The sequence below is a fragment of the Protopterus annectens genome, chromosome 5.part0 (assembly GCF_019279795.1).
Source record: "Protopterus annectens isolate FY-2018-M chromosome 5.part0, PAN1.0, whole genome shotgun sequence".
Lineage (NCBI taxonomy): Eukaryota > Metazoa > Chordata > Ceratodontiformes > Protopteridae > Protopterus > Protopterus annectens.
Genome location: NC_056735.1, coordinates 658,706,401 through 658,732,848, shown reverse-complemented (window position 1 = coordinate 658,732,848; position 26,448 = coordinate 658,706,401). Strand labels below are relative to the sequence as shown.

The 26,448-nt window shown below is 41.3% G+C and overlaps 1 protein-coding gene across 1 annotated transcript in view; it reads right to left on the bottom strand.

The window, feature by feature from the left end:
- Positions 1 to 26,448, bottom strand: part of LOC122802737 (periodic tryptophan protein 2 homolog) — a 723,301-nt gene that overhangs the window by 356,134 nt on the left and 340,719 nt on the right. The window contains exon 10 of the mRNA XM_044072502.1: positions 10,945 to 11,081. Within this exon, the coding sequence (XP_043928437.1) occupies positions 10,945 to 11,081 (137 nt within the window). The remainder of the gene's footprint in view (positions 1 to 10,944; positions 11,082 to 26,448) is intronic.

The following is a 26,448-nucleotide window of genomic DNA, read 5'->3' as shown; positions in this document are numbered from 1 at the left end:
TGATAAGCATGCAGCATTTTTCTTGTTTTCCTATTCAACCTATCCAATACCTTTTGGGACCAGTCAGTCACCCCAAAACTGTAAGTTAGAACAGGAAGAGAAAATTGGTTTATAGCTTGGACTTTGTATAGCTCATCGGGTGAGTACACAGCAAGTGGTCAAAACTTTCTCAGAGCTGTTTTCAGTATTAATTTTAGTCTTCTAAATTATCTCAAAGTTTTATTTGAATTTGTTCACATTTTGTTGTCAATCTTTCAACAATTCCCAAATATTTATGCACTCTTGTTCAAGATCTTTTATATCACATTCCTGCCCCAGATTGATATCTTCTTGATGCAGTAGCTTTCCTGCTTTAAAGGTTGTTTTTTTCACATTTATCAAGACCAAATGACATTCTTGTATCATCTGAGAAAGTTTTGACCACTTGCAGTTGTGCTTTCAGGTCTTCACTTGATGAACTATACAAGTTTTAAATAATCCAAACAAAAGAAGGTGAGAAGTTTTTACACTTTGTTGTTTTCTGGGAGCCAAACTGTAAACATGACCTTATCTTAAGTAAGCAGAAGAACAGCTGTGACAAAGTCACACTGGAATATCCCCTTTGAATTTTTATCCCTGGAATAATAATTTGTTTTTTTATTACGGCTTACCTGTAAAATTGTTTGCCATGATTTCATGGTCCCTGTAATACAATCGATCAGTGTTGGGAGCATCTTATACATTTGTAAGCAGTCTTTTATCCATGAATGTGGGATGCTGTCAAATGCTTTATTTGTAGTCTATCCATGCCATACTTAGATTATTCCCCCTTTTGCAATTCTTCATTATGACTTCATTTAACAACAGATGATTCTTTGTTCGATATGATTTTCTTTTGCTACCCTTTTGTTCTATTGCCATAAATGAATTTTCTTCTAAATGACTATAAACTCTGTCAGCATCAGTTCCAGTGTACAGTTTATACATCGATGGATGGCAAGTTATTGGTCTATAGTTTTTAGGAGATCTTGCAGGTTCACGCTTATGGAGGAGCATCATTTTTCCTGTTGTTAACCATATCGGCATCTGTTCTGGGTGTGCATATAAACAGTGCTTACTCGTTGTTAAATCTTCATGTAAAACTGTTAATGCTTTTAACCAGAAGTTAGGTACTGCATTTGGGCCTGGGGTTTTCCAATGAGGAGATTTTCTAAATTTTGTTTCACTTTCTCTGTCCATTAATTCAGCCCATTTCATATTCTGTACATTTGAACTTCTTACTCTTTCTTTTACTTCTGTCCATTCAGTATCTTTGATATGTTCCACAGGATCTTCAAAGTTATTTCTCCAAAATGTGTCTATTTCTTCTTTTTTGGTGGTGTTTCTCTTCCTTTTGTCTGGTTTCCCAATTCTCTACAAAACTTTTTTGGGTCCTCAATAAATTGCTTACTTTGTACTTTTCCTTTACATTTATCTGCATATCTTGTAAGTTTTTCTGTCTGTGCTGATATCTTTAGTTTATTATTTGCAATACTGTATGATAGATTCCAGTCTATCCTGATAATGCACATTGCTTTTATCACATCTATCTTTCTGAGTATTTTTGCTGATCTGTTCCTCTTTTGTACTCTTCTAACACTGACATATCTGGTCTTACTTGCTTTATAGTTTTCTCCATTTGATATTTCCGTTATGGCATTTTATTTCTCTCATTCCATTCCTTTACTGCCCTAAGACTTTATCTGTTATTAATTTAGCTGCACAGAAATATAGCCTATTTACTTCTGTTATAGCGCATTCATTTCTATAAACAGTCTTGATTATTGTATTAATTTGTTTTATCAAAATTCAAACATTTGGTTATTATTGACTTTCTGTAGTCTATTTCTTTCACTGATCTTAACATGTCTATCCATCTCTATTAAATCAAGCAATTCTTCCTTTAGAGATCATTTTCTTCCAAACCAAGAGCACATTCTTTGTTCTCCATCTCCTGCAAGCATTTTACAGAAAGTTCCAGAAAATGTTCCTGTGGCATAATCTCTGCAGCGTCACCCTGCGTCATCCATTGCTCCTTCATATGGGAACGCACTAGCCTACCACATCACAACATTGACTGTCAGAGTTGCCCCAGTTTTCTCTTCATTTCCTTGCTACTCTCCAGGTCTTCTATTTTTTTCTAGTAGTAATTTGTTTGAGCACAAATTCCATGTGATTCTCATTTCCAGCCACTCTCCCATCAATGTCATTAACTGCTTCTTCTTTTGGTGATATCTGCAGTGACAGCTGTTTAATAAAGTAATTAAAAAAATCCATTTTTGTTTCTTGCATTCTTCTTTTATATTTCCATTTTAGACTCAAGTTTATCCATTTTCAAATATAGATTCTGGATACTAGTTAAAATTGACTGCAATTCTTTTTTCATTGAAGTTTCTTGGGAATTTCCCTGTCTCATTTTAACATAAAAACTGGAAGTTATTCTAATAAGAAAAAGTTACAGAAAAATCATATATTTGATTTTTCCAAGAAATATTTACATAAAAATACTCAGAAAATGTTTTTCCATCAAACAAAAACTATTACACTTCTGACAAAAAAATTCTGACAGAGTGTTGCAAGAGAAGCAGAGTACATTTTTTTTATGCTGCCAACTGCTCACCATCTTGGCCATACCCTCTTTCACACACCAGTCTTGTCACTGCTTTAGTGCACTACTTGGCATTTGCTGAATCTCAACAGACACCTTTCTAACCACGTTTTCATCCTTTCCATATCCTTTGCTAGACCCCTCCCCCATCATCCATTGCTGTTCCTGCTGCACCTTTGTGTCATCAGCAAAAAGGCTCATCCTGTCCTGCATGTCTTCAAATACTTTAAGAAAAAAGACACGGAAAAGAGTACTGTGGCACTATATTAGTCATTTAACTAATTCCTGGTAATTCCCACTCATTGCAACCTTTTGTGTTCTACCATCCAACCATGCAGCGACCCAGTTCCCCAATCTTGATCCTATCCTCAACCTCTCCAGTCATCTGCCTATAAAGAACCAAGTCAAAGGTTTTATTGGAGTCCAGGGGACTCTGTGTTTACTACTACCTTCCCTATTAAGTTCACTTTTAACCAGTCAAAAAACTGGATCAGATCCAGCTGAGAGCTCTTTCTGGCCCTGAACACATGCTGGTTGCTTTTCTGGAGACTTCTGCCTTCTAGAAATGTTATCATCCTTCCTTGTCATCCTTTTAAAAGTGTATCTATGACTTTTCCTGTCACTAACATTCCTGTAGTTTCCCAGATTGTTTGCCCCCCCTCACCTCCCAGCATGTCCGCATAGGCCAGTGATCTGTTGAACATCAATGCCAGGGATCTGCCAACACAAACACTGGCCAGACTTCTAAAGAACTCATGTACTTTATCCTCCCAAAAGGTGGCCAGCTCTCTCTCACCCTCTTTCCTCTCTATCCTGATGTTTGAACACTGTTCTCTCCATTTTCTCTCATCTGCCTCCCAGCACGCTACCCTCCATTTGTTTTCCTTTTGTGAATACTGACACAGAATATTTATTTAGTATCTCTTCTTTTTCTTGGCCTTCTGTGATCTTCTTCACATCTTTCCTCAACCTATTTCTGACTCTCCCTTCCTCTATTTTCTACTACACAGCTAAAAACCCTTTCTTCACTTCTTCATGCATTCTGTTAACTCCCTTTCAACTTCAGCCTTTGGGGCTCTTGCCACTTTTGTTTCTTTTTGCTATTCTGCTTGTAAAAGCGTCTCCTCTGCCTGATCATTCCATCCTTTCCACCTTGTCGTGTCTTATCTTTTGCCCCAAATGCCATCTTCGCACTTCTGTACTGCCACTTTGGCTTTCTTCTATTTTCTTTTTGTCCCTTTCACACAGCCTTGTCAATTAAGCCCTAAATACTCTACCCCTGATCAATTTCCATAGTTTGTTTACTCTCTTTATTTGCTTCTAATCTCATAACTAATCACTGGCAACTTCCTAGTGTAGTATAATCCACCTTTCTAAAACTTCACACCATGGTGAGTTGACATGGTTATCTAAGTTAAGAACATGACCGGAATTCTACCCTTTCCTCACTGTTTTGCACCAGTTGGATGACCCCTCAAGCTCCAACATCTGAATAAATTTCTGCACCCCCCCCCCCCCAAAGCTCAGAATATCCCAGTCTGCTCCTGAGAGACTAACGATCCTTACATCAGTGTTATTTCTTCCTTCTATTTTACTCCTGGATTCTCTGCTTCAATTTCTCATACTCCTTTCTTGTTGAGATTGGGGGATAATACATACATACACCAACTTTCCTCTCCTTCTTCTACCTTAACTATCCAGGCACATAACCTAGCCTCTAAGACTGTCAGCTCCCTTGCTCCGTTCCTGGCTTGATGTCCTTCCTCTCTGACTTTATTAGCCAATCCTTTGGATTACACTGACTGTTATTCTACACCATTCTCTCCCTTCTCCATTATTCTGATAATCGTATATCTAGACACATTCATTTTCTTCTATTTCTTAAACAGCCCATGTCTCTGTGATACGGCAATGTCCACCCTCCTGTATCTCATAGCTCCTCCTTTCTCTGACCTACACTCTTTGAAATGCACAGCAGAATTAGCCATCCATGCTCTGAGCCACCTTTGTTTGTTCCCCCACTATGTCCTACATACTTTTTACTTTCAGTCTACTGCCTGAACACCTTATCAATCTTGAAGGATTCTTTTCTAGCTAGAGAAAAATTATTTCAAAAAAGTAAGTGTTGAAAAAAACAGAAGCTGCAGGTACGTAAAAAAGGCTGTACATTTATTAATGTCTTTTGAAGGGAAGCAAAGAAAGGAAAAAAGTGGTCTGTTGCCCAAGAAAACATTCTCAATATATCATGTTAGTATTATGTGAAAAAAAGGCATCTTAAGTTGCTCTCTTTTCTTTCTTTTTTTGTTTATTGTGTGTGTGTGTGTGTGTGTGTGTGTGTGTGTGTGTGTGTGTGTGTGTGTGTGTGTGTGTGTGTGTGTGTGTGTGTGTGTATGTATATATATATATATATATGCGTCTGTGTTTGCAGAAAGATAAGATAAACAGAGATGTACATTTTCTCCATACGTAAGATCATCCATGTTGCATGGTATGGTGACACGAGCTACATCACATTGCTCATTATGGAGTTGTGTCTTGTAGCATAGCCTTTATTAGAGGGTACATTCATGAGACCAATATACAAAGAAAGCAACCAGATAAACCACAGTGAGGCAAGTCATCATGACAACTAACAGACAGCAGCTGTGGCTGGGTGTATACAATAACCACTACCAATTCAGAAACTCAACTTCCATAGAAAAGGGTTCTGAAGAAGTAACTCTAGAGAGCTGAGTGTGACAGATGAAAGTAGAATAGATGATGTCCCTAAATCTCAAAAATGTGACAGGAGCTGTTTTCTAGAAAGGAAAAACTAATGGAGTTACCACTGTCTGTATGGTGAAGACAGTTAAAAAACAGGCTGGCATTTATTACTAGATGTTTTCTGACCAGCTTTGGGAAAAATATGTCAAGCATGCAGGAAAATGGAACTGCGATAACTGGAGAAAACTGGATATTACAGGCCTGCACTATTGACTAAATTTCTTTGTTTTGCTACTCCTCCTACACTTAGCAAAACAGCAATTTTTATTTTCACCCCTTTATAAATGAACCTAAATTAAAACTTGAAAAGCTGTTTCCAGAGTCAGAGGAGGGAAACAGAAAGGCCATGCTAGAAAGCCATCTCAATCTGAAGGTAGAGAAGAGACCACTTCCCTAAAATAAGTAGCAGTTTTCCATGACATACCAGGCAATCAAGAGAAGTCTGGCATTACTGCAAGGGACTAAAGAGTTGTCATCGTGCTGCTTCTTGTGTCAAAGGCACAGGTTTTGAAACCTTCCAGCTTCAGCCTACAGTATGTCTCTCAGCAAGTCACTTAACTAAACAGTGCTCCTGGGTAACACCTGAAAAGGGACATTTGTGCTGAGTGAGCTTACCTGGTCAAAAATAGGTATGTCTAGTCTAGGCCTGCTCCACTGAACCACTACAATAAAAAGATACTTGGAGTAAAGGAGAAAGGAAGGAGCCCCAGAGAAGGAGACAACCACTGAGACAGGTCTCACCACCACCAGTCTCCAAAAGAAAGTTCTCTTAGAGGGGCAACCAGGAGATCTGGACCCCTCCCAAACAAGCCACGCCATGAAGGGAAGAGTGAACCAGCAGCCAGCTATATGCATGCCACAGTCCACTTGGCCTTGTCCCTAGATGAGCAGGAATGTCATAGACAGAAGTAAGACCCACAGAGGAGGATAGAACTGATCTACTACCCTTGGCACCAATAAGCCTGGATTGCAAACCTTGCTCAAAAACTTTCTCTTCTCAAATGCAGCATTAAACAGAAGTCTGACTTACTCAATTCCTCACAGGAACAAGCTCAGCTATGCCATTTCATGTCAACATACTGCCATGAATGAAACCCTCAGCAAGTAATCCACTGCAGGCCAAAACAAAAACAGCACTCCAGATGGTGCCCAGTGCACCAGTTCAGCTGTGAAATGACTTGGAGCAAGTTCCTCCTTGATGTCAAACTCAGAGTCACACATATTCCCATCAAAGACTCCAAAGGAAGGGACTATAACTTGAGCAAGTAAGATGCAGAGTCCAATATCCTGAGCCCCAACATGGCAAAGGAATACAGTTTCTTGTCAGACCTGTAACCCTCTTAAGCCATCCTGTCCATCACCTGGGAGGGAATGGTATGTGGTCTCCAGACAACCAGACAGAAATTAGCTTGGGGTGTCTTGACAGAACCACTTTCTAATCATCTGAGGCTGATACAAAGTACTTGTTCTCATGAGACTGCATCTGCAGGGTGAGGATGTATCCAGGCTTAAAAAGATGTACACAAGGGTGACTCCTGAGAAGGAAAATTTTAAGGGATCCCAGACACAGGTTCCAAGTTACTATTAGAGATCAGGACTAAGTAAGGCGCATCACAAACACACACACACAACAACGGATTAACCCAGGTTCTCTGAAATTGCATCTATCTCAAACTCACAGAACTCCTAACTTAATCACCCCCCCCCACCCATGAAATCAGACTGGATTAGGAGCCTAGTAACCACAAGGGTCATCGTAGTCAACAGAAGCAGGCAGGACAAGTGAATAAAAACTTCTGAATAACAAAAATAATAAAAGTTAAGCGTTTTCATCCAGTTCTGATGAAGTCCAGTGGATGAATGAAAATGCTTAACTTTTATTATTTTATTATTAAAAAGTTTTTATTCACTTGTCCTACCTACTTTTGTTGACTATGACGACCCTTGTGTGGTTACTAGCTTTGTCTTCGAGTCATTTGGTTTGCACATCTTTTGCGGTTACTGGGTTATGAGCCTCCATTCTCCAAAAGCCCTACAACCTGGAATGCAACCAAATGACCAGGGTGTTTGTCCAAAGGGGGTCCACTTGCCACCGCATAATGCCAAAAGAGGAATATAAGGAGAAGCCTGTGCAGGGACTGGCACACTGGCATCAAACAAAGGATCCAAAGAATGAAATCTTGCACCTCTACATCTCCAAAAAGTAAAAAAACTGCTTATTTTCTTGTACCTGGGCCATGGACCCTGTGGCTCCTTCTCTCAACCTTCAAGGCATCCAAAAAGATGGACAACAGGAATGGGATCAAACCTCCTACTAAACAGGGGAGATCCTAAACCTGAAAAGCTCAGAAAGTAAATAACCCAGACTTGCCCATCCCCCAGGTGAAGTTAAAGGAAATGAAACTCTGGCTCTTTGCTGAGTAGACAGATACCCTCCAGCCAGTCCCATAAAGAGCTTCTTCTGTCATTCTCTTTCAATTCGGACCCTTCCACTGCCAGAACAAATCAAAGCACACACAAATGCTGGAAACTTTACTGAGGACAGCAAGGACTAAAACTCAAAGTATGCAAGAGGAGAAACAGAACTGGTAGGTTTGAGGGATGGATATGTCTATAAAGTCAATGTGCTGTGTCATAAGGTATGCCATTATGGGTGTGCAGCCATACTTGAAAATAGAATTTTCCAGAAAAATCATAATGAATGCTGATTAGTGCCAAAGATAAAACCAACAATAAGATCCATCAAGGAGGGTACTATTTGTCAGAGCAAGTGATTCAGCCAAATACATCTGAATGACATAATTTGTACTTACAAAACAGACTCAAATTAAAAAAAAAAAGATTATTTTACTTGACACCATCAAAAGCAAGCTGATATGGTTTGCAAAACTAAAATACAAGAACACAGAATAAAGCAAACACAAGTTATGTATAATTAATATCAGATATATCCTTCCGACCACACCAAGTCCAAACTGATATAACTTGCCCAGCCATACTACAAGGGTACAGAACAAAGCACGCAGATGTTCCTTTGCAGTTTGTTTTTAATTAACCATCCCAAGTTCTTAGACTAATATATCCACAGCAAGAAATCCAATGCTCCTAAGTGCATTATCATACTAAATGTCCTGGAGTTAACTTTGAATTTATATGGAAATTAGTACTCTGGATTTCTTTTCATTCATTTTGATCACATCTAAGGGTTTGCTGTTATTACATTTTATGACTCCACAACAGAAAGGAACGTACATTTGATACTGATGAATTGATGAACCTCAATATTACACAACACCAAGTGCAGACCATATTATGGAAACCGAAGGGGAGCAGTCTGCAAAATCTAAAGTGTAAGCTGAACTGAGTTCAGCAGCTTTGGGACAAAAAAGAGCCACCTAGTACATGTGTGTGTGTGTGTGTGTGTGTGTGTGTGTGTGTGTGTGTGTGTGTGTGTGTGTGTGTGTGTGTGCACGAGCGTGTATGTTGTGTGTGTGCATGTGTGTGCATGCGCATGTGTGTGTGTGTGTGCGTATGCACGCGTGTGTATGTTTATGCATGTATGTGTGTATATGCATGTATGCGTGTTTAAAAACGTAATACTAAAAACTTCACAAGTCTTTACGTGGAAAAAAAAAAAGACAACTGGAACACATTAAAGCATGCAAAAAGTTGGACATAGTTATCTGTCATTTTAGCTACTTTTGCTGTTTCACCTACAACTTTATATTTCTAATGGTTGCAAATCAAAAGTTAAATGCATTGGTGACTTGACAGCCTAAAGTGAGACCACTTGTGTGATATATCTGTTTTTATTAGAATTTCAAGACTGTAGTATCTCAGAGACTTCAATATCTGAGGAAAGACCATCTTGAAGTAAGCAATTTTAAGTAGAAGGCATGTGGGAGGCATAGTTCCCAGACTGGGGCTAAAGAGGACGGCTGTGTTTTTGTTCTGAATTTTAGTTCTTGTGTTACATATTGGCATTTTGTAACTGCACTTTGAGTGCCAATCACATTTTTATTGTATCTGTCATGAAGCCATTTCAAATATATGCCTGAATTTCTGCAACTGCAGTAAACTTTATATATATTTGCATTAAAAAAATCACACAATATCTTATACATTACTAAGTCTAACTTGACATACATAATTGTTTTCTATATCTGAAAATGAGACAATCACTACTTTTTTTAAATCAAGGTGTTTTTTTTTTCTCCGTACACCTGCCAACCATCAGTTAGCTCCCTCTTATCCCAATATCTAAAGACACAGTTATCCAGTTAGTAGTAATCACAAGGTCTTTATTCGCTGGCCTAAGCCAAAGTACGCAGATCAGCTTGGCACACAAGCATCATATAATCAGCCTACTGCTACAGGGAGTGCTCCTTCACAAGTTCCTAATCTTGGTTACAGGGCACAAATGCACTGGATGGCAGATGTACATTGCCCATGGCCCTTCACACTGCTTTCAGTGACACTCAGCCTCCTACAGGTGCCAGCAGTGAAGCAGAACGGGTTGTCTTCATGTGCACAGGATGGTCAAGCCAGCATGAGCCACTTGCTCCCACTCTCCCTGGCCAGCTCCTCCAGTCTCTAGGCAACAAATTTATAACGGATTACCTTGGCCTCAGCCAACGGTTTACTCTACTAAGTCAAAGAGCTACTTCTATGACACACACTACTTTTTATTCAAGTGAAATGATTAAACAAACATCAACCCTTATGGCACAGCCTACCCATTCAACTAAGTGAAAGAAAAGCAGTTTTAAACTGAGAAGTTTACTGCAAGACTGAAAAGACCCAAAAGGAATGAGGGCTTTAGAGTCAATTATAAAAGGAAATCTAATTTTCTACAAATCTCCATATTCTATTTAAGCAATTATCTTGCCGCTCTCCTGTCCTGATGCCTTGATCTAATTAGTAGCTGACAATTTAATTAATAATGAATCATATCTTCCAACTATCTGTTCTCTTCAGACAATTCTGCTCTGCGAATAAGTGTTTTAATTCTACTTTGTATACCTTCAAGTTGAACTGTGCGCATTCGCCTATACAAAGCTGCTTAAATAACCATTTCTGCTCAGTCTTCATTATCCTTCCTGTACTCTGGTGATGTTCTCCAAAGTCACTGGTTTCCTCCAGCATCTCAAAGGCATGGAGATAAGTAAGCTGGTGATCCTCTCCACTGTTTGAGGTCACATGCTTAGTATCTGTGACTGTGGGCATGCCATGCAATGGACATACATCCCATCTATGACCAGTTTCCTAAACGTTGACTGCTGTTTCATGGGAAAGGATTTAGCTCCCCACAACCAAAAACAGGATGAGCTGGCTATCACAAAATGAACAAATGACTACAACAGACTAATTAACAAGCCTCTTTTAAAACAGTGTCATGTATTAATTAATTTTGCATCCAGAAGAGCAGCAATTTATATGACTACTGTTACATGAAAATGCACGAGTGCAACTTGTAAGAAAGGATCATGGGAACATAACATCCACACATTTCACTATACTGTCTCTTTTTCAGCTGAAGCAATGCTGGTACTCACCTTGCCATCATCTCCTCCAGTAACGATGTACTGCCCATCAGGAGAATAAGCCAATGATGCCATGTTGTTGAAATGGCCTTGTTGTTTGAGAACATATGATTCACTCTGCCATTCCCAAACCAGAAGCTGACCAAGACCTGCAAAATATTCAAACTTCTCAGGAAATGAATGTCATAACAGTATTCTCCAATACATTTAACATTAAAACAGTCATAATCAAAACATATATTGTAGATACTAATTTAAAACAAAAGTACTTAGGAATAATATACATAAATAAACTAATACAGGAGATAAATCAAATCACAGCTAAATAAAACAAACATTTTTTTACATTTGAAGACAGATTTTTACTGATTAAAAATGATATACTTTCTAAAAATCTTACATTTAATTTAAATAACGACTTTAACAACTCCTAAACTCAGCTTAAGAAAATAGAAAGAATCTCGATAACCTTCTGGTATAATTTCTGGATGTAGAAAGCTATGTTATGCTTCCAGTGTTAAAACTAATATATCAGCTGAACAATGAATATTAGGCTAACTAGAAAAAAAAACCTTTGTATGGAGCTTTGTAACACTAATAAATCCAAAATAACCAAGATAAATGATCTGATGTTCAACAAGTTTTGTGAGTTCATTGCTGCTTTATTACATTTATAATTTGATCTGAGAGACTTTTATATTAGCCTAGGCACAGATGTAAATAAATGTCATGTGTCATGGGAGTAGTTTGTAGTTAATGTTAAACAGACCCTCATCCCTACACTGAAAGGTCTGTGTTGTATTCCTGTGTCTGTACACGTAGGTGTGGGTTTATGTATTAATTGTTAACAAGAGCCTTCTAAGGTAGGATGCGTGTGTGTGTATAATATATACAGTTGGATATAATTATTAGTTAGAGTTGGTCCTGTGTGCACACGTGCACATGTGCGTGTATGTGTGTGAGACACGGAAAATAGTTAGAGCTGGTCTTGCTTAACTTTTTTTTTGGGGGGGTAGAATGAAATGAAAGTGAAAGTGTGGCATCATTCACTGATTTGTACTTATTAATTAAAATAAGTAACTGTTCACAGAATGGAAAAATTTAACACATGGGCAGTGCCAGAATACATACCACCACTAGTACCATTTGCACAAAAAAAGCATTTGGATAAATGTAATAGAACGGTTCAAAAAATATTTCATAATATTCAGCATAGCTGTTTAGTTTCCTAGTCTCACAGTGCTGAGTATCAGTCATCACATCTGTTTTTGCTGTGCTTATCATTTTAAAAGAAAAAAACTGATTCAACTGTCTGGCCTTCAAGCATGCATAGGATGCCTGTGACACATTACCAGGATCTTGGATTTGACTATGGACTCTGGTTTTCAGAAAGAGTTTTCTTTTTCTTGTAAATCTGATTCTCAGGAAACCAGATAAATTGCCAATCAGTGGTAACAGTACACTTCCCAGAGTAAAATTCAGTAATGTTTTATTACTGTGGCAAGCAGGTTAAAATTCATTACTGTGGTCATTCTACAGTTTGTTATACCAGACGTTCTTACTAAAAATAGCATTCTGTTGGGGGGTGGACTGTAGATAAAAGCAAAAGGCAGCTGATCATAGTAAAAAGTACAGTTTTGTACCTACCATAAATGTAGATGTTCGAGGATCCACATTGCTGCAGTCCTAACTATTGGGTAGTCCGCTGTCCCAGTCGGCCCGAATACCAAAGTATATGGCTGACGTCGGTCAAGGCGCATTAGACTGACGTCAGTACGTCAGGGTACTAATGCGCATGACCGACGTCATATCCTCAGTCTTTTCTTGCCCCAGATGTCAGAAGACCCTAAAAAGACAAGGTCAAAACCAAAACTCCAAACATTCCTGCACCAAAACTATGTACAATATATACAAAATTACCAGAGTATAACCTCACCTACACAACCACCCCTAAACACAGAGGGGAAGGAGGGAGGGTAAATTGGACTGCAGCAATGTGGATCCTCGAACATCTACATTTATGGTAGGTACAAAACTGTACTATGTTCTTCATTCCACATTGCTGCAGTCCTAACTATTGGGTAGAATCCCAAAGCAGAGGTAAGGGAGGCTGGCAAATCATAAGGAAGCAGGAGCTGACAACATGCCTTGCAAAATAGCTGTGGCAAAACCAGCCCTAGATTTAGAGTAGAGAGGAAGGTGATAATGCTTAGAAGTAGCTGCCTCCAAAATATCCTTAGTTGCCACCCCTCTTAGAAATGCTGTTGAAGTGGCAGTAGCCCTAGTGGAATGAGGCCTAATCCCAGCTGGAATCTCCTTGCCATGATGGGAATAACAAAATGCAATGCAAAACCCAATCCACTTAGAAATAGTTTGTTTTGACACAGGCTTGCCCTGAGAACTCAAAGCAAAAGAAACAAACAACTGCTGAGACTGCCTAAAATCCTTAGTCCTGCTTAAATAATAACGCAATTGCCTGTGTACATCTAAAGTGTGCAAAATCTTTTCCCCTTTATTTTGGGGATCTGCATAAAAAGTAGGCAAATGAATAGTTTGGTTTAAAGCCATACTAGAAACCACCTTAGGCATAAAGGAAGGATTAGTACGTAATGATACCCTATCCTTATGAAAAATCAAAAAAGGCTCTACCGCCATAAGGGCCTGCAATTCAGAAACCCTTCTTGCAGAAGTAATGGCCAACAAAACCCGTCTTCCATCCCAACTATTTCAATTCAGCAGTTGCCGCAGGCTCAAAGGTTGTAGAGTAAGTTTCTCCAACACAAAATTGAGATCCCAAGCAGGAGTAGGAGCTCTATGGGATCTTATATTCTTTGCCCCTCTAAGAAATTGCTTGAACAAAGAATGCGAAAACAATGGTGGGTCACAATCATAGTGAGCTGAAATTGCTGCAGCATGAATCTTAATGGAAGAGAAAGACAAACCTTTGTCCAATAACTCAGTAAGATATTGAAGAGCCACACTCAAATTAGGCTCAGAAATCTCCAAATTGTTTGCTGCACTCCAAAATAAAAATCTCTTCCATTTTTCTGCGTACACTTTCCTTGTACTAGGTCTTCTGGCTTCCAAAATCACATTTAAAACTTGTTGAGGAAGTTGAGACCTGCTGTGTTTCAAAACAGAATATGCCAGGCTGTTAGATGAAGAGAGTGAAGCTTGACATTGAGCAGGTGACCGTCCCTCTGAGACAACAGGTGTGGAATCAAAGGTAAAGGCCATGGAGGCTTCCTTACCAGATTCCTCAGTAATGGGTACCAGTGTTGCCGAGGCCAATCTGGAGCTATTAAAATCATCCTTGGCTTGTCTTGTCTGACCTTTAAGAGCACCTTTGGGAGAAGAGGCAGAGGTGGAAAGGCATACACATGAAGATTTTTCAAACTGAAAGACAGAGCATCCACTTTCCAAGCTGTGTGATGAAACCTCTTTGTGCAAAACTTTGGCAGCTGGTGGTTTAGTGGAGAAGCGAACAGATCTATGTCTGGAGTTCCCCATGACACTGTCAATTTTCGAAATACATGAAGATCCAGTTTCCACTCGTGGGGATCCATGATTTGTCTGCTTAACACATCTGCTAAGGAGTTCTGTGCTCCGGCAGAAACCTTGCCTGAAGAGTTAGTTGCAAGCTGAGCGCAGTCTCCCATAAAATCATTGCTTGCCTGCACAACGGGTAAGAATGTGTTCCCCTTGTTTGTTGATGTACCACATGACAGTTGTGTTGTCTGTTAGAATCAACACCTGCCCTGGAAGAAGTAACTCCTTGAAAGCCATTAATGCAAACTGGACTGCTAACATCTCTTTCATGTTGATATGTAGATGCTGTAGTCTGACAGGCCACTTGTCTTGTATCCACTTTCCATTTAGATGAGCTCCCCAAGCAATGTCTGAGGCATCTGTCGTTAGAATCTGACTCGCCTCTGGCCGGGTCACAGAGAGTCCCTTGTTTAGGTGACATTCCTGAGCCCACCACAAAAATTCCTTTTGAATGCAAGGTATTATTTGAATGACAGTGTCCAAATCCTGGCAGTGCTGTGTCCATACATTTTGAGATACCATTGCAGCTTCCTCATATGCAGTTTGGCATTGGGAAGCACCAGAATACAAGATGCCATGAACCCTAAGGCTTGAAGGACTGTCCTTGCAGTCAGCCCAGACTGAAGAGATAGTTGATGGAAGTAACTGGAAAGATTCTTTTGTTTGTCCGGGGTTAAAAAGGCCATCTGGGCTGCTGTATTCAGTCTCACACCCAGAAAGCACATGTCTTGAGAGGGTACTAGACTGGACTTTATTTCGTTCACAGAATACCCTAGGCATCTTAGCACTGCTATCACATATTCCAAATGCTGTAAAAGGTCTTCCTTTTCTTGAGCCAGAATCAGGCAGTCGTCCAAGTAAGGATAGATTTGTATTCCTTTTAGCCTGAAGTAAGCTATCACTGGAGCCAGAACCTTTGTGAATACTCTGGGCGCAGTGGATAAGCCAAAGGGCAATGCAGAGAACTGATAATGAGAATCTCCAGCTCGAAAGCGCAGATACTTCCTGCAACTTAGTCTGATAGGCACATGAAGGTAAGCTTCCTTGAGATCTAAAGTTACCATCCAGTGATCCTTGCCCAGCAGAGGTAAAAGCTGTTGTAACGTCAACATTTTGAACTTGGGAATGTCCAGATAAGTGTTGAGGATAGATAAATCCAAAATTGGTCTCCACGTGTTCCCCTTCTTGGTACTAGGAACAGGCGAGAGTAAAATCCTAGGCCCCTTTCTGGCACAGGAACTGGCTGAATGGCCCCTATTTGGAGCAACAGAGAAATTTGCTTGTGAGCCTCTTTTCTTTGTAGAGGAGGAATGTCTGGCATGCCTTTGAAAGGAGGCAAGGTATGGAAATAAAACCTGTAACCGTGGTGAATGATATCCAAAACCCATCTGTCTTGGGTAATTAAATCCCAATTTTCTTTGAAAAGAGCCAGCCTTCCTCCCAAAGGTGCTGCCAGGCGAGAATGCACTGGCAGCTGAAAAGGTAGGTCATTGGGTCTGTTTACGAAAGGACTGACCCCTGCCCTCACCAGAAGTCTGAGCAGGTGAACTCTCTGTTCTAGGCCTAAAAGAACCTTGAGCTCTGCCCCTACCACGTCTAGACCTACCCCTAGACTGGGAATCATAAGCAGGATATGTCCATCCCTTAGAAGGCCAATTTCTACTAAACTTGGAGGCTGCACCTGCAAAAAATCCTTAACAGTTTGCATAGACTTAGCCTTATCCTCCATTTTCTTTAAAACTGCTTCCACAGGCGAACCAAACACATCAGACTGTAAAGGAGCATCCAAAATCCTTGTCTTAACATGCTCAGCTAAATTCTGATCCCTCAACCAGGCGTGCCTACGAAGAACCGAACCAGTGGCAGCCACCCTCGAGGAGGCCTGCACAGCATCAAAACCACACTGCAAGGAATGCTTACCCACCTGTTCAGACACATGAACTAAATCCTGCAACTCTTTACACTCAATACCTTCTGCCAGAGCATCCACCTTAGACTTCAATTGTGAAAGGAGATAATTCTGATATTTTAACATGTGAAACTGACAATTCAACGCCCTCATGGCTAAAGTGGAAGAAGTATACACTTTCTTTCCCCATCTATCCAAAGCCCTTGCCTCTTTATCAGGAGGAACAGGATTTTTAACAACAGAAGCCTTCACACCTTTAGGCCCCTGAGAGACAGTTTCGGGTCTGCCCTAGGACTCTTAAAAGATACTTATGAGCTTCAGGCACCCTATAGTACCTATCCGGTTTAACTGGGGCAGGAGGCAAAGAATCAGGATTCAGGGAAGCCTCTGCAAAACATCTTCCACCACATTCAGAACAGGAGGTATAGCTAAAGGCCTATGCTGGGGTAAAAACAAGAATTCCCTAAGCCTCTTCCTGGAATCGGAGAAATCTTGACCTTCCCATTTAAAATGCTCCCTCATGGAATGCAGAGTCTCCGAAAATGAAAAATCCTCAGGAGGAGAAGCTGAAGGAGTAGAATCATCCACATCAGAATCAGAATAAGGAGGATACTCCTGCAAGTCTTCAGCCGAAGACTCAGAAGCCTCCGAACACTGCTCAAAACTCTCAAACTCAGGTTCCACCCTAGGCCTCTTATCAGGAGGGGGCATAGAACCTCTAATCATAGAAATCAAATCCTCTGCCATTTTAAGCATATGTTTCTTAGGCAAAGACCTTGAAGCACTAGGAGAAACCCCCACTGAAGTTAAACTTGGCCTGCCTCTCAAAGAAGCCTTGGAAACAGAAGGGGAGGCTCTAACCACCTTAGGAAGAGAGGGAAGAACAGCCACCTGAGAAGCCCCTTCAGCCTGGCCTACTTCCTGAGAGGACACATCCTGTAACAGTAAAGTCTCTCCCTGAGACTCCAAAGAAACTCCTGGCAGAACCTCCGGCTCCACTGAGCCTTCTAAAGAACCGACGTCCGGGACTGTCGGTTCTTCCACTCTAGGCTTTGCTGCTTTATCCTTGCGCTTTTTGGCCGAAGCGGGCGTCGGAGCATCCAACGGCATTTTATAATTACGCTTCCCAAAAACTAACCTGGCACAGTCTAACCTTCTCTTAATAGTGCGTTTGTTAAATCTAGCACAAGAGCGGCATCCAACAACGTCGTGCTCAGGCCCTAAACAAGGTATACACAAAGTATGGTAATCCCTATGAGGTATCTGTTTCCCACAAGAAATACAGTTATTCACTTTTTCTGACATCCGGTTAAATACTGAGGCAAGAAAAAAACAAAATATTCCCCAACGGGGTACTTAGCCAACTTTGATTCGGTCTGAAACTCTGACTTCAGAAACTTTCAGAACGCCAACCTGCACTCGCAAAACTGCTTCTGCATCGGACCATGCGGCAAAAAAGACTGAGGATATGACGTCGGTCATGCGCATTAGTACCCTGACGTACTGACGTCAGTCTAATGCGCCTTGACCGACGTCAGCCATACACTTTGGTATTCGGGCCGACTGGGACAGCGGACTACCCAATAGTTAGGACTGCAGCAATGTGGAATGAAGAACATCTATCAATGCTGTGGTTTTGTTCATAGGAGGTTACTAAGCTAATGGCCCTATTATGGCCTTTACAAGTCTAGCCATGTAATACCCATGTTCCCTAAACTAGATGGTTTGATTGTTTGCACAGCAAAACTATTACCAGCACCAGCTGACCCTGTCTGTGAGAGACATGGGTGCCACCCCAGGGGTGACTTAACGGTCTCCCAGTCAGTTGTTCAGGTTGCACTTAAATAGGGTCATTCAGGAGCTCTGCTTAACATGAATTGGGAGTTTAATCCAGAGTAGCAGCAGCTTCTGAGAGGCAAATCGGTCTCTCCAGCATCTTTTGTTTAAGTCACAGGCTAGGTTGAGATCTCTGCAGCGAGTGATTCTTGTCCCATTTGATTTGTGGATGTGCAGCATTTCCATAAGGTCAGGGTCAGAGATTGCTCTGTAGGCCAGGAGGCACAGGTCACCTCTCAGCAGCCTTTAGGACAGCGCTTTCAGTCTTTCATGGAGTCTCTGAATTCTCTTGGTGAGAAGTTTCTGTGGTCTCTCCAGCTGCTGCAGGTGTCTGGTGAGGTACAGCCAAAAGGGAGCGTTTTACTCTATTAGTGGTCTGATGAGAGTGGAGTACAGAGGAGTTGTAACATCCTCGGTCTTGGATGAGATGTCCGTACCTATGAGGTGTGCAATGTAAAAGGTTTTCCTTACCACTGCGGATACATGGTGATCGAAGTTTAGACTGACATCAACTTGTGTTTCTAAGCAATGAACCACTAGGTTTGAGCTTTGGGAGTTGCTGCCTATACTGTAATTTGTAGGGGCTACTTCACTGACAAAGGGGACAACTGTGCACTTTTTTGCATTTAGTTTTAGACTGCGAGTTTGACACCAGTCATTTCTCTGTCTTAACCCCTCCTGTAATATGCTAATATATTTTAGGGGATTCAATGATTGCACCCAGTTTGCAGTCATCTGTGAACTTGGTAAACCACCAAGAAATAGATTCCAAACAGTAGAGGGCCCAGCGCAGACCCTTATGGTACCCCACTGGTAGCTGTTCTACCGGTGGAGGTGGAATTCCCAACTTTGACTGTATGGGCTCTGTTGGTGAGCCAGTTGGCTACCCATCTAGTGACATATGGGTTAATCCCCAACAGGCAGAGTTTCCCAATGATACTCGAGTGGGGAATTGTATCAAAAGCCTTGGCTAAGTCAAGATAGGAGGAAAGTACTGCTTTGCCTTCATCCAGGGTCTTGGTGATATTCTTGAAGTCCACCAGGTTTAGTAAATATGATCTGCCCTTAATGAAACCAAACTGGGGTGGGACGAGAATTTGAAGGTTGCCTATGTACTTGTTGATAAGGTCCATGATGATTCTTTCCATGGCCTTGCAGATACGGCTGGTTAGGCTTATGGGTCTATAGTTCCCAGGACAGGTTGAGGGACCCCCTTTGTGCAAGGGGATTACAATTGCTGTTCTTCATTCTGCTGGAAGAAAGCTAGTGCTCCGACTATGCTTAAAGACAGTGCTAAGTGGATCCACTAAGTCATGTTTTAGGTTGCTTAGTAAGCAGCCTGGTATGTTATCTGGTCCCATACAGGTCGAGTTTTTTGGCTATGAAGAGCGCAGATATGACCTGCTCACTGGAGATACTGGGGAGAGGACAGGTGTCAAGTATGCTTTGGGGTATGGCTGGTAGAAACAGAGGGATGAAGTCTGTGCCAAATCTGTCAGCTAACAGGTTGGCAATTTCTTCAGGGTCAGTGTGAGTGGTACTGTCCACTATGAGTTCGGCACATAACTGGGTATTCCCTTTTAGATTTCAGAAGTAGTTAAAGAATGCCTTATGACTGTCTTTAGCTAGGGAAGCCAATTTAGATTCATAAGTTTTAGAGGACTTTATCAGATATCTGAATCGCTTGTTCAAACTGTGGAGGGTATTCTTTCTCTGCTGACTAAGTTCCCTCTTGTTCTTATCTATCAGTTTCTTTCTTTTGTTATATAACTTGTTGATACTCAAGGTCCACCAGGGTGGCCTTATTTTCTTTCTTTTTTTTTTCTTTTTTTAACGGGAGGGTATGGTTTTGATCCTGTCAGATGCAGCACAGTCAATACAGTTATTTAAGTGGTTATACATGGTGTTTGTATACGCCTCTGCATAGAAGTCACTGCTGGCTGTGTCAGCACAAGGGTTAAAACTTGTCAAACCATCGCTTAAGTAAGCTATAGCTTGTTTTGGAGAAGTTTCTCATTTTTATTGCTCCTGTGTTGGTGTCAGGTCTGATCATTACATTCAAACGAGACAGAATTATGATCTGACCTTACAAGGGAGGGCAGGACAGAGCTAAACACAGGGGTAGTGCAATTACCCCCACCCCCATATTGGTGAGTACAATGTCCAGTATATTTGAGCCCCTTGTGGGGGTGCAAACTAACTGTTCCAGAGCTTTTGTATTAACAAAGCTCAGGAACCTCAGGGCAATTAAGCTTGTGCTCATGTACATCGCCCACTCAATAGAAGGATAGTTGAAATCTCCCATGACCAAGGTGTTTGGCTGTACAGTGAGTGACTCAAGCAAGTCCAGGTAGGCGGTGTGCTTATCATGGTTCATGATGGGGAGATTAAAGCTAGCAATCATGTGGTAGGGTGATTTACCTATATTTATTTGGACCTGGAGTAGCTCAAGAGTGTCGTACTGTTTCACCAGTCTCGAGGTGCATCTGGATTTAATGAAGATGGATACACTTCCGCCTTTGGTTCTTTCCTACTTATTTCGAGATCTGAACATGTGGAAGGCATTGCGACTTTGAACCAAGTCTAAGTGACTGTACAGACGTGAGCATCTTCCAAGGTGAGAAGAACTTCCAGGAAGTGTAGTTTCCTGTTTAGACTCCTAGCATTAAACAACATACCTTTGAGTTTTGTCTTTAGTGGATTTTTTTACATCGGAAATTTTGTTGTTTTGTTACTGCCTAAAAATGCACTACGGGGGAGGCAAGTTTCTTTGCCTGTATTCAAATCCTAGAGGAGACAGGTGAAGACCATCTGTGGCAAAGCAACGTGGTGTGTCGACTATGTCTTCCCAGGCTGACAGACACTGGATCCTCCTGGAGTGACACCAGAAGTTAAGTCAAATGTTGAAGTCAATCATTTTTTGTTTATAATGTGGCATCTTCCTGGGTGAAGGTAGACTGCTGCTTAGGGCTAGGGACATACTTGCCTGGACACAATCTGAAAGTTCAGTCATGTCTCTCTTCACATAGTCCATGAGAGGTGCATCTCAAGTCATTCACCCCAACTATGACAGAGTCATAACGGTAATTATTGTTGAGTGACTTGAGTGCATGTGTGATTTGACAGATCCTGGCAGCTGACTGTGACCTTCTTGTCCAGCCTGGTGAGGGGGACATCTGTGCATCTCACTATGGAATCTCCTATGACCAGGACATTTGGTTTTGAGGTGGTCTGCCTTAGGGGCTTATTCGTTGAGACACTGGTATATGTGTTGTTATGTGTAACAGATTTTGGTTGTGCTCCAGTATGTATGAGTTGTTTGTAAATGGGAGGTCACTGGTCTTTTGGCAGGCTCTTCGTGAGTACCTCTGCATATGTGGGTTTATGTTTAGTGACTATCTTTTGTGAAAGGAGAGGTCTGGGTGCTGACAAAGTATAGATGTGTACACTTACCATAAATGTAGATGTTCGAGTGTATTCACTATTGCAGTCATTACATTTGGGTAATCTGCTGGCAGGTTGCCCTCAGTTGGCCTGAATAAAAAAGTCTTGGGTCCTACGTTGGTTGCTGTCTCCTCTTCCATGACGTCAGGTCATCAGGGGTATAAAACATGCAGCCAACGCCATTTTATTCAGTTTTTCTTGCCCCAGATGTCGGGTGCCCCCCAAATGGGGAGCAAAAAAAAAAATATATATATATATATATATATATATATATATATATATATATATATATATGTATGCATGTATGTATATATATATATATATATATATATATATATATATATATATATATATATCTATATATGTATATGTATATATAAACAGAAATATATGAAAATGCACTTTTAGCAACATAAACTTTTCCTTTCATCTAAAAGCAAATACACCACAAAGGCTTTAGTATACAGTGAAGGAAAGAAAAGTTATAGAAAAAGGGGATGGCGGGTGGGTAACCTGGACTGCAACAGTGAATACACTCGAACATCTACATTTAAGGTAAGTGTACAAAACTGTACTATGTTCTTCATGTTTCACTGTTGCAGTCATTACATTTGGGTAGACTCCTAAAGCTATGGATGGGAGGATGGAACTAAATAGCATTAGGAGCGGCTATAAGGCCCTGCAGAACTCCAGTGGCAAAGCCTGCCCTGGATTTTGAGAAGAGAGGAAAATGATAATGCTTTGCAAAGGTATGAACAGAGCTCCATGTAGCAGCTTCTAGAATGTCTTTGGTTGGAACCCCTCTGAGAAAAGCTGCTGAGGTAGAGGCAAGCCCTGGTGGAATGCGACCTGATCCCCTTGGGCATAGGTTTACCATGGTGCAAGTAGCAGAAACGAATGCAGTGGCTTATCCACTTAGAAATAGTCGGCTTTGATATAGCCTTCCCCTCTGACCCTGCAGCAAATGCTACCAGTAGTTGCTCAGACTTCCTTAGAGATTTGGTCCTGTTTAAGTAGAATCTTAGCTGTCTGTGTACATCCAATGAATGCAGAATCCACTCCCCCTTGTTCTGTGGATTTGGGTAAAATGTTGGCAAGTGAATTGTCTGGTTAACAGCCACACTGGATACCACCTTAGGCATAAAACGATTGGTCCTGAGGGACACACTGTTTGGGTAAAATGGAATAAAAGGCTCCACAGCCATGAGAGTCTGAAGTTCTGAAACTCTTCTTGCTGAAGTGACTGCCAAGAGGAAAGCTGTTTTCCAAGACATAAATTTTATATCCGCAGTAGCTGCTGGTTCAAAAAGAGGCAGGGTGAGTTTTTCCAGTTGAGGTCCCATGCAGGAGTTGATGATCTTCTGGGAGGCCTTAAATTTTTGGCCCCTCTAAGATACTGTTTAAGCAGAGGATGAGAAAAGAGGGGAGGTTCTGTGTTATAATGAGCCGAGATGGCAGAGGCATGTATTTTTATTTAAGAAAAAGATAGGCCCTTGTCAAGCATCTCAGTCAAATATTGTAAAATCTGAAGAATATTGGGCTTTGCTGTGTCCACTCCTTGTGCTTGGTTCCAAGCACAGAATCTCTTCCATTTATCAGCATAAGATTTTCTAGTACTAGGCCTTCTGGCTTCCAAAATGACATCCATCACAGATTTACTGAGAGGTTTTGTTTGAATAATTAAGTGATCAGCCATGCTTCAAGGTTCAGAGTTTGGAGCTGAGTGTGCAGAATTTGATTGTTCTGCTGAGACAGTAGATGAGGTATTTGAGGCAAGTACCAAGGAGGAAGTTGAGACATATTTCTTAGAATTGGGTACCAGTGCTGGCGAGGCCAGTCCGGAGCAACTAGGATCATTTTTGGTTTTTCCTGTCTGACTTAGTAAGACCTTGGAGAGAAGAGGCAGAGGGGGAAAGGCATAGACTGATAGGTTTTTCCAACTGAGGGATAGGGCATCCACTTTCCATGCTTTTCTGTGATAAGTTCTTGTGCAGAATTTGTCCAGCTGATAATTTTGGGGAGAGGCAAATAGCTCTATGTTTGGGCTCCCCCATTTCTGTGTTAACATGCTGAAGATTTGTGGATCCAGTTTCCATTCATGTGGGTCCATAAGATTTATGCTTAGGTCGCCTGCCAGAGTATTTTGTTTTCCTGGCAGAAATTGAGCTTGAAGATGTTTTTGGTAAGTCAAAGCTCTGTTCCACAATGCCATGGCTAGTCTGCAAAGGGGGTAGGAATGTGTACCCTTCTGCTTGTTTATGTACCACATAACTGTGGTGTTGTCCGTCTTTATCAGTAGTTGTCCTGGATGAAGTAAGTCCTTGAAGGCTGTCAGAGCATTCTGAACAGCTAGCATCTCTTTCTGGTTAATATGCAGATGCATTTGTTTTGGGCTCCATTTGCCCTGAATGCATCTCCCCGCCAGGTGGGCCCCCCAAGCATAGTCTGAAGCATCTGTAGTTAGGGTTTGGGTGGCAAGGGGTAGAGTGAATGACAGTCCCTTATTTTGGCAACATGTCTCTGCCCACCAAAGAAACTACTGTTGCAGGCAGGGAATGAGAGGAATCATTGTTTCCAGACTGTGACAATGTTGACTCCACAAACTTTTTAGGTACCACTGTAGTCTCCTCATATGCAGTCTCGCATATGGAATTAGTAGAATGCAGGATGCCATGAACCCCAAAGCCTGCAGAATTTGTCTTGCAGATAACTGGGTTTTTGTTGCCATTATTTTGAAGTATGATGTCAGTTGCCTTTGTTTGTCTGACGTGAGGTAAGCCATCTGGGCAGTTGTATTCAAGCTTGCACTCAGGAATGTAATTATTTGAGAGGATACCAGTTGGGATTTCTTTTTGTTTATTGTGTACTCTAGGCATGTTAGAAGCCTTTTTACAAACACCAGATGTTGAAGAAGAGTGTCCTTGTCCTCTGCTTGAATGAGGCAGTCGTCCAGATAAGGATATATTTGAATGCTTCTTTGTCTGCAGAATGCAATTACTGCTGACAGGCACTTTGTAAAGACCCTGGGCGCAGTAGATAAGCCAAAGGGCAGTGCAGAGAATTGGTAATGCAAAAAAACCTGCCTTGAAGTGGAAGTATCTTCTGCATGATTCCCTTACTGGTATATGCAGGTATGCCTCTTTTAAGTCTAGAGTCACTAACCAAGCGTTCCTGCCCAGCATAGGCAGTAGCTGTTGTAAAGTCAGCATTTCGAATTTTGGAATGGCCAATAACGTGTTCAAAATCGATAAATCCAGTATTGGACGCCAGGCATCGTCTTTTCTGGGTACCAGGAAAAGTCTTGAATAAAAATCTTGTCCTTTTTCCTTTTCTAGTACTGGATGAATAGCCCCCACATTCATGAGGGACATAACTTGTTTCTGAGCCTCTGCCCACTGATTTTGTGGCAGATCTGGCCAACCATTTGGAATTGGCAAAGTATGGAAATGAAATCTGTACCCCGGGAATACTATGTTTAATACCCACTTGTCCTGGGTAATTAACTGCCAATTTTGAGCATGAAGTGCTAGTTTTCCTCCCAAGGGGGCTGCCAAAAGATAAGTGCTTGGTGGAGGTAGAGGGAAGTCATTGAGACTGCTTACTGTAGCGTTGTGCTTTGTTTCCTCCAGATTTGGAGGTGGAGACACCCCATTGCTTTGACCTGTAAGAACCCTGTGATTGGTATCTGGAGCCTTTTGTGCGCCTGGATTTTCCCTGAGTGGCTCTGTTGGACACAGGAAAGGACCAATTTTTAGTAGGCCAGTGCCTACTGAACCTGGGTGGCTGCACTTGCAAGAAATCTTTTACAGTTTGCATAGATTTAGCTTTGTCTTCCATTTTCTTTAAAACCTCTTCTGCATTACTACCAAACAGAGTATCATGCTGCAAGGGGGCATCCAACAATTTAGCTTTAACATGATCAGGCAGATTTTGCTCCTTGAGCCAGGCATGCCTTCTAATCACAGATCCAGTAACTGCGGCCCTGCAAGAGGCCTCCAAGGAATCAAAACCACAATGCAAAGTATGCTTTCCAACCTGTTCTGCTGAATGCAATAATTCCTGTAGTTCTTTATTTTCTACACAATCAGAAATCAACATCATTTTCTGTTTCAGTAAGCCCATAACATGCTGTCAATATTTAAGCATATGAAACTGGCAGTTTAAGGCCCTAATTGCCAAGGTTGCAGACGTATAAACCTTCTTTCCCCATCTATCCAGCGCCCTGGAATCTCTATCGGGGGGGTAGGATTTTTAGCTGTAGAGTCCTTTACACCTTTGGGGCCCTGTGAAATAGTCTTAAGATCAGCAGCAGGATTTTTGAATAGAAATTTGTGGGAGTCAGGAACCCTGTAATATCTGTCTGGCTTACTAGAGCCGGAGGTAGGGAATCAGGAGCCATGCTTGATTTCAAAAACACATCCTCAACAATGTCTAATACAGGAGGGTATTGCCAAAGGCCTATGCTGAGGAAGAAGGAAATCCCTAAGCCTCTTTTTTGATTCTGAGAAGTCCTGACTTTCCCAGTGAAAATGTTCCCTTAAAGTATGCAAAGTTTCTCCAAAAGAGTAATCCTCAGGAGGAGATGCAGATGGGATGGATTCTTCTGCATCAGAATCCTCATAGGGTGGAACAGAAAATTCCTGATCAGAAGAGGAATCAGAAGAAATGGAAACATGATCTGAAGATTCATAATCAGTGCCTTGCCTAGGCCTCTTAGCAAGGGGGGGTTGGGAAATCCTGATCAAGGTAATTAAGTCCTCATCCATTCTGATCATGTG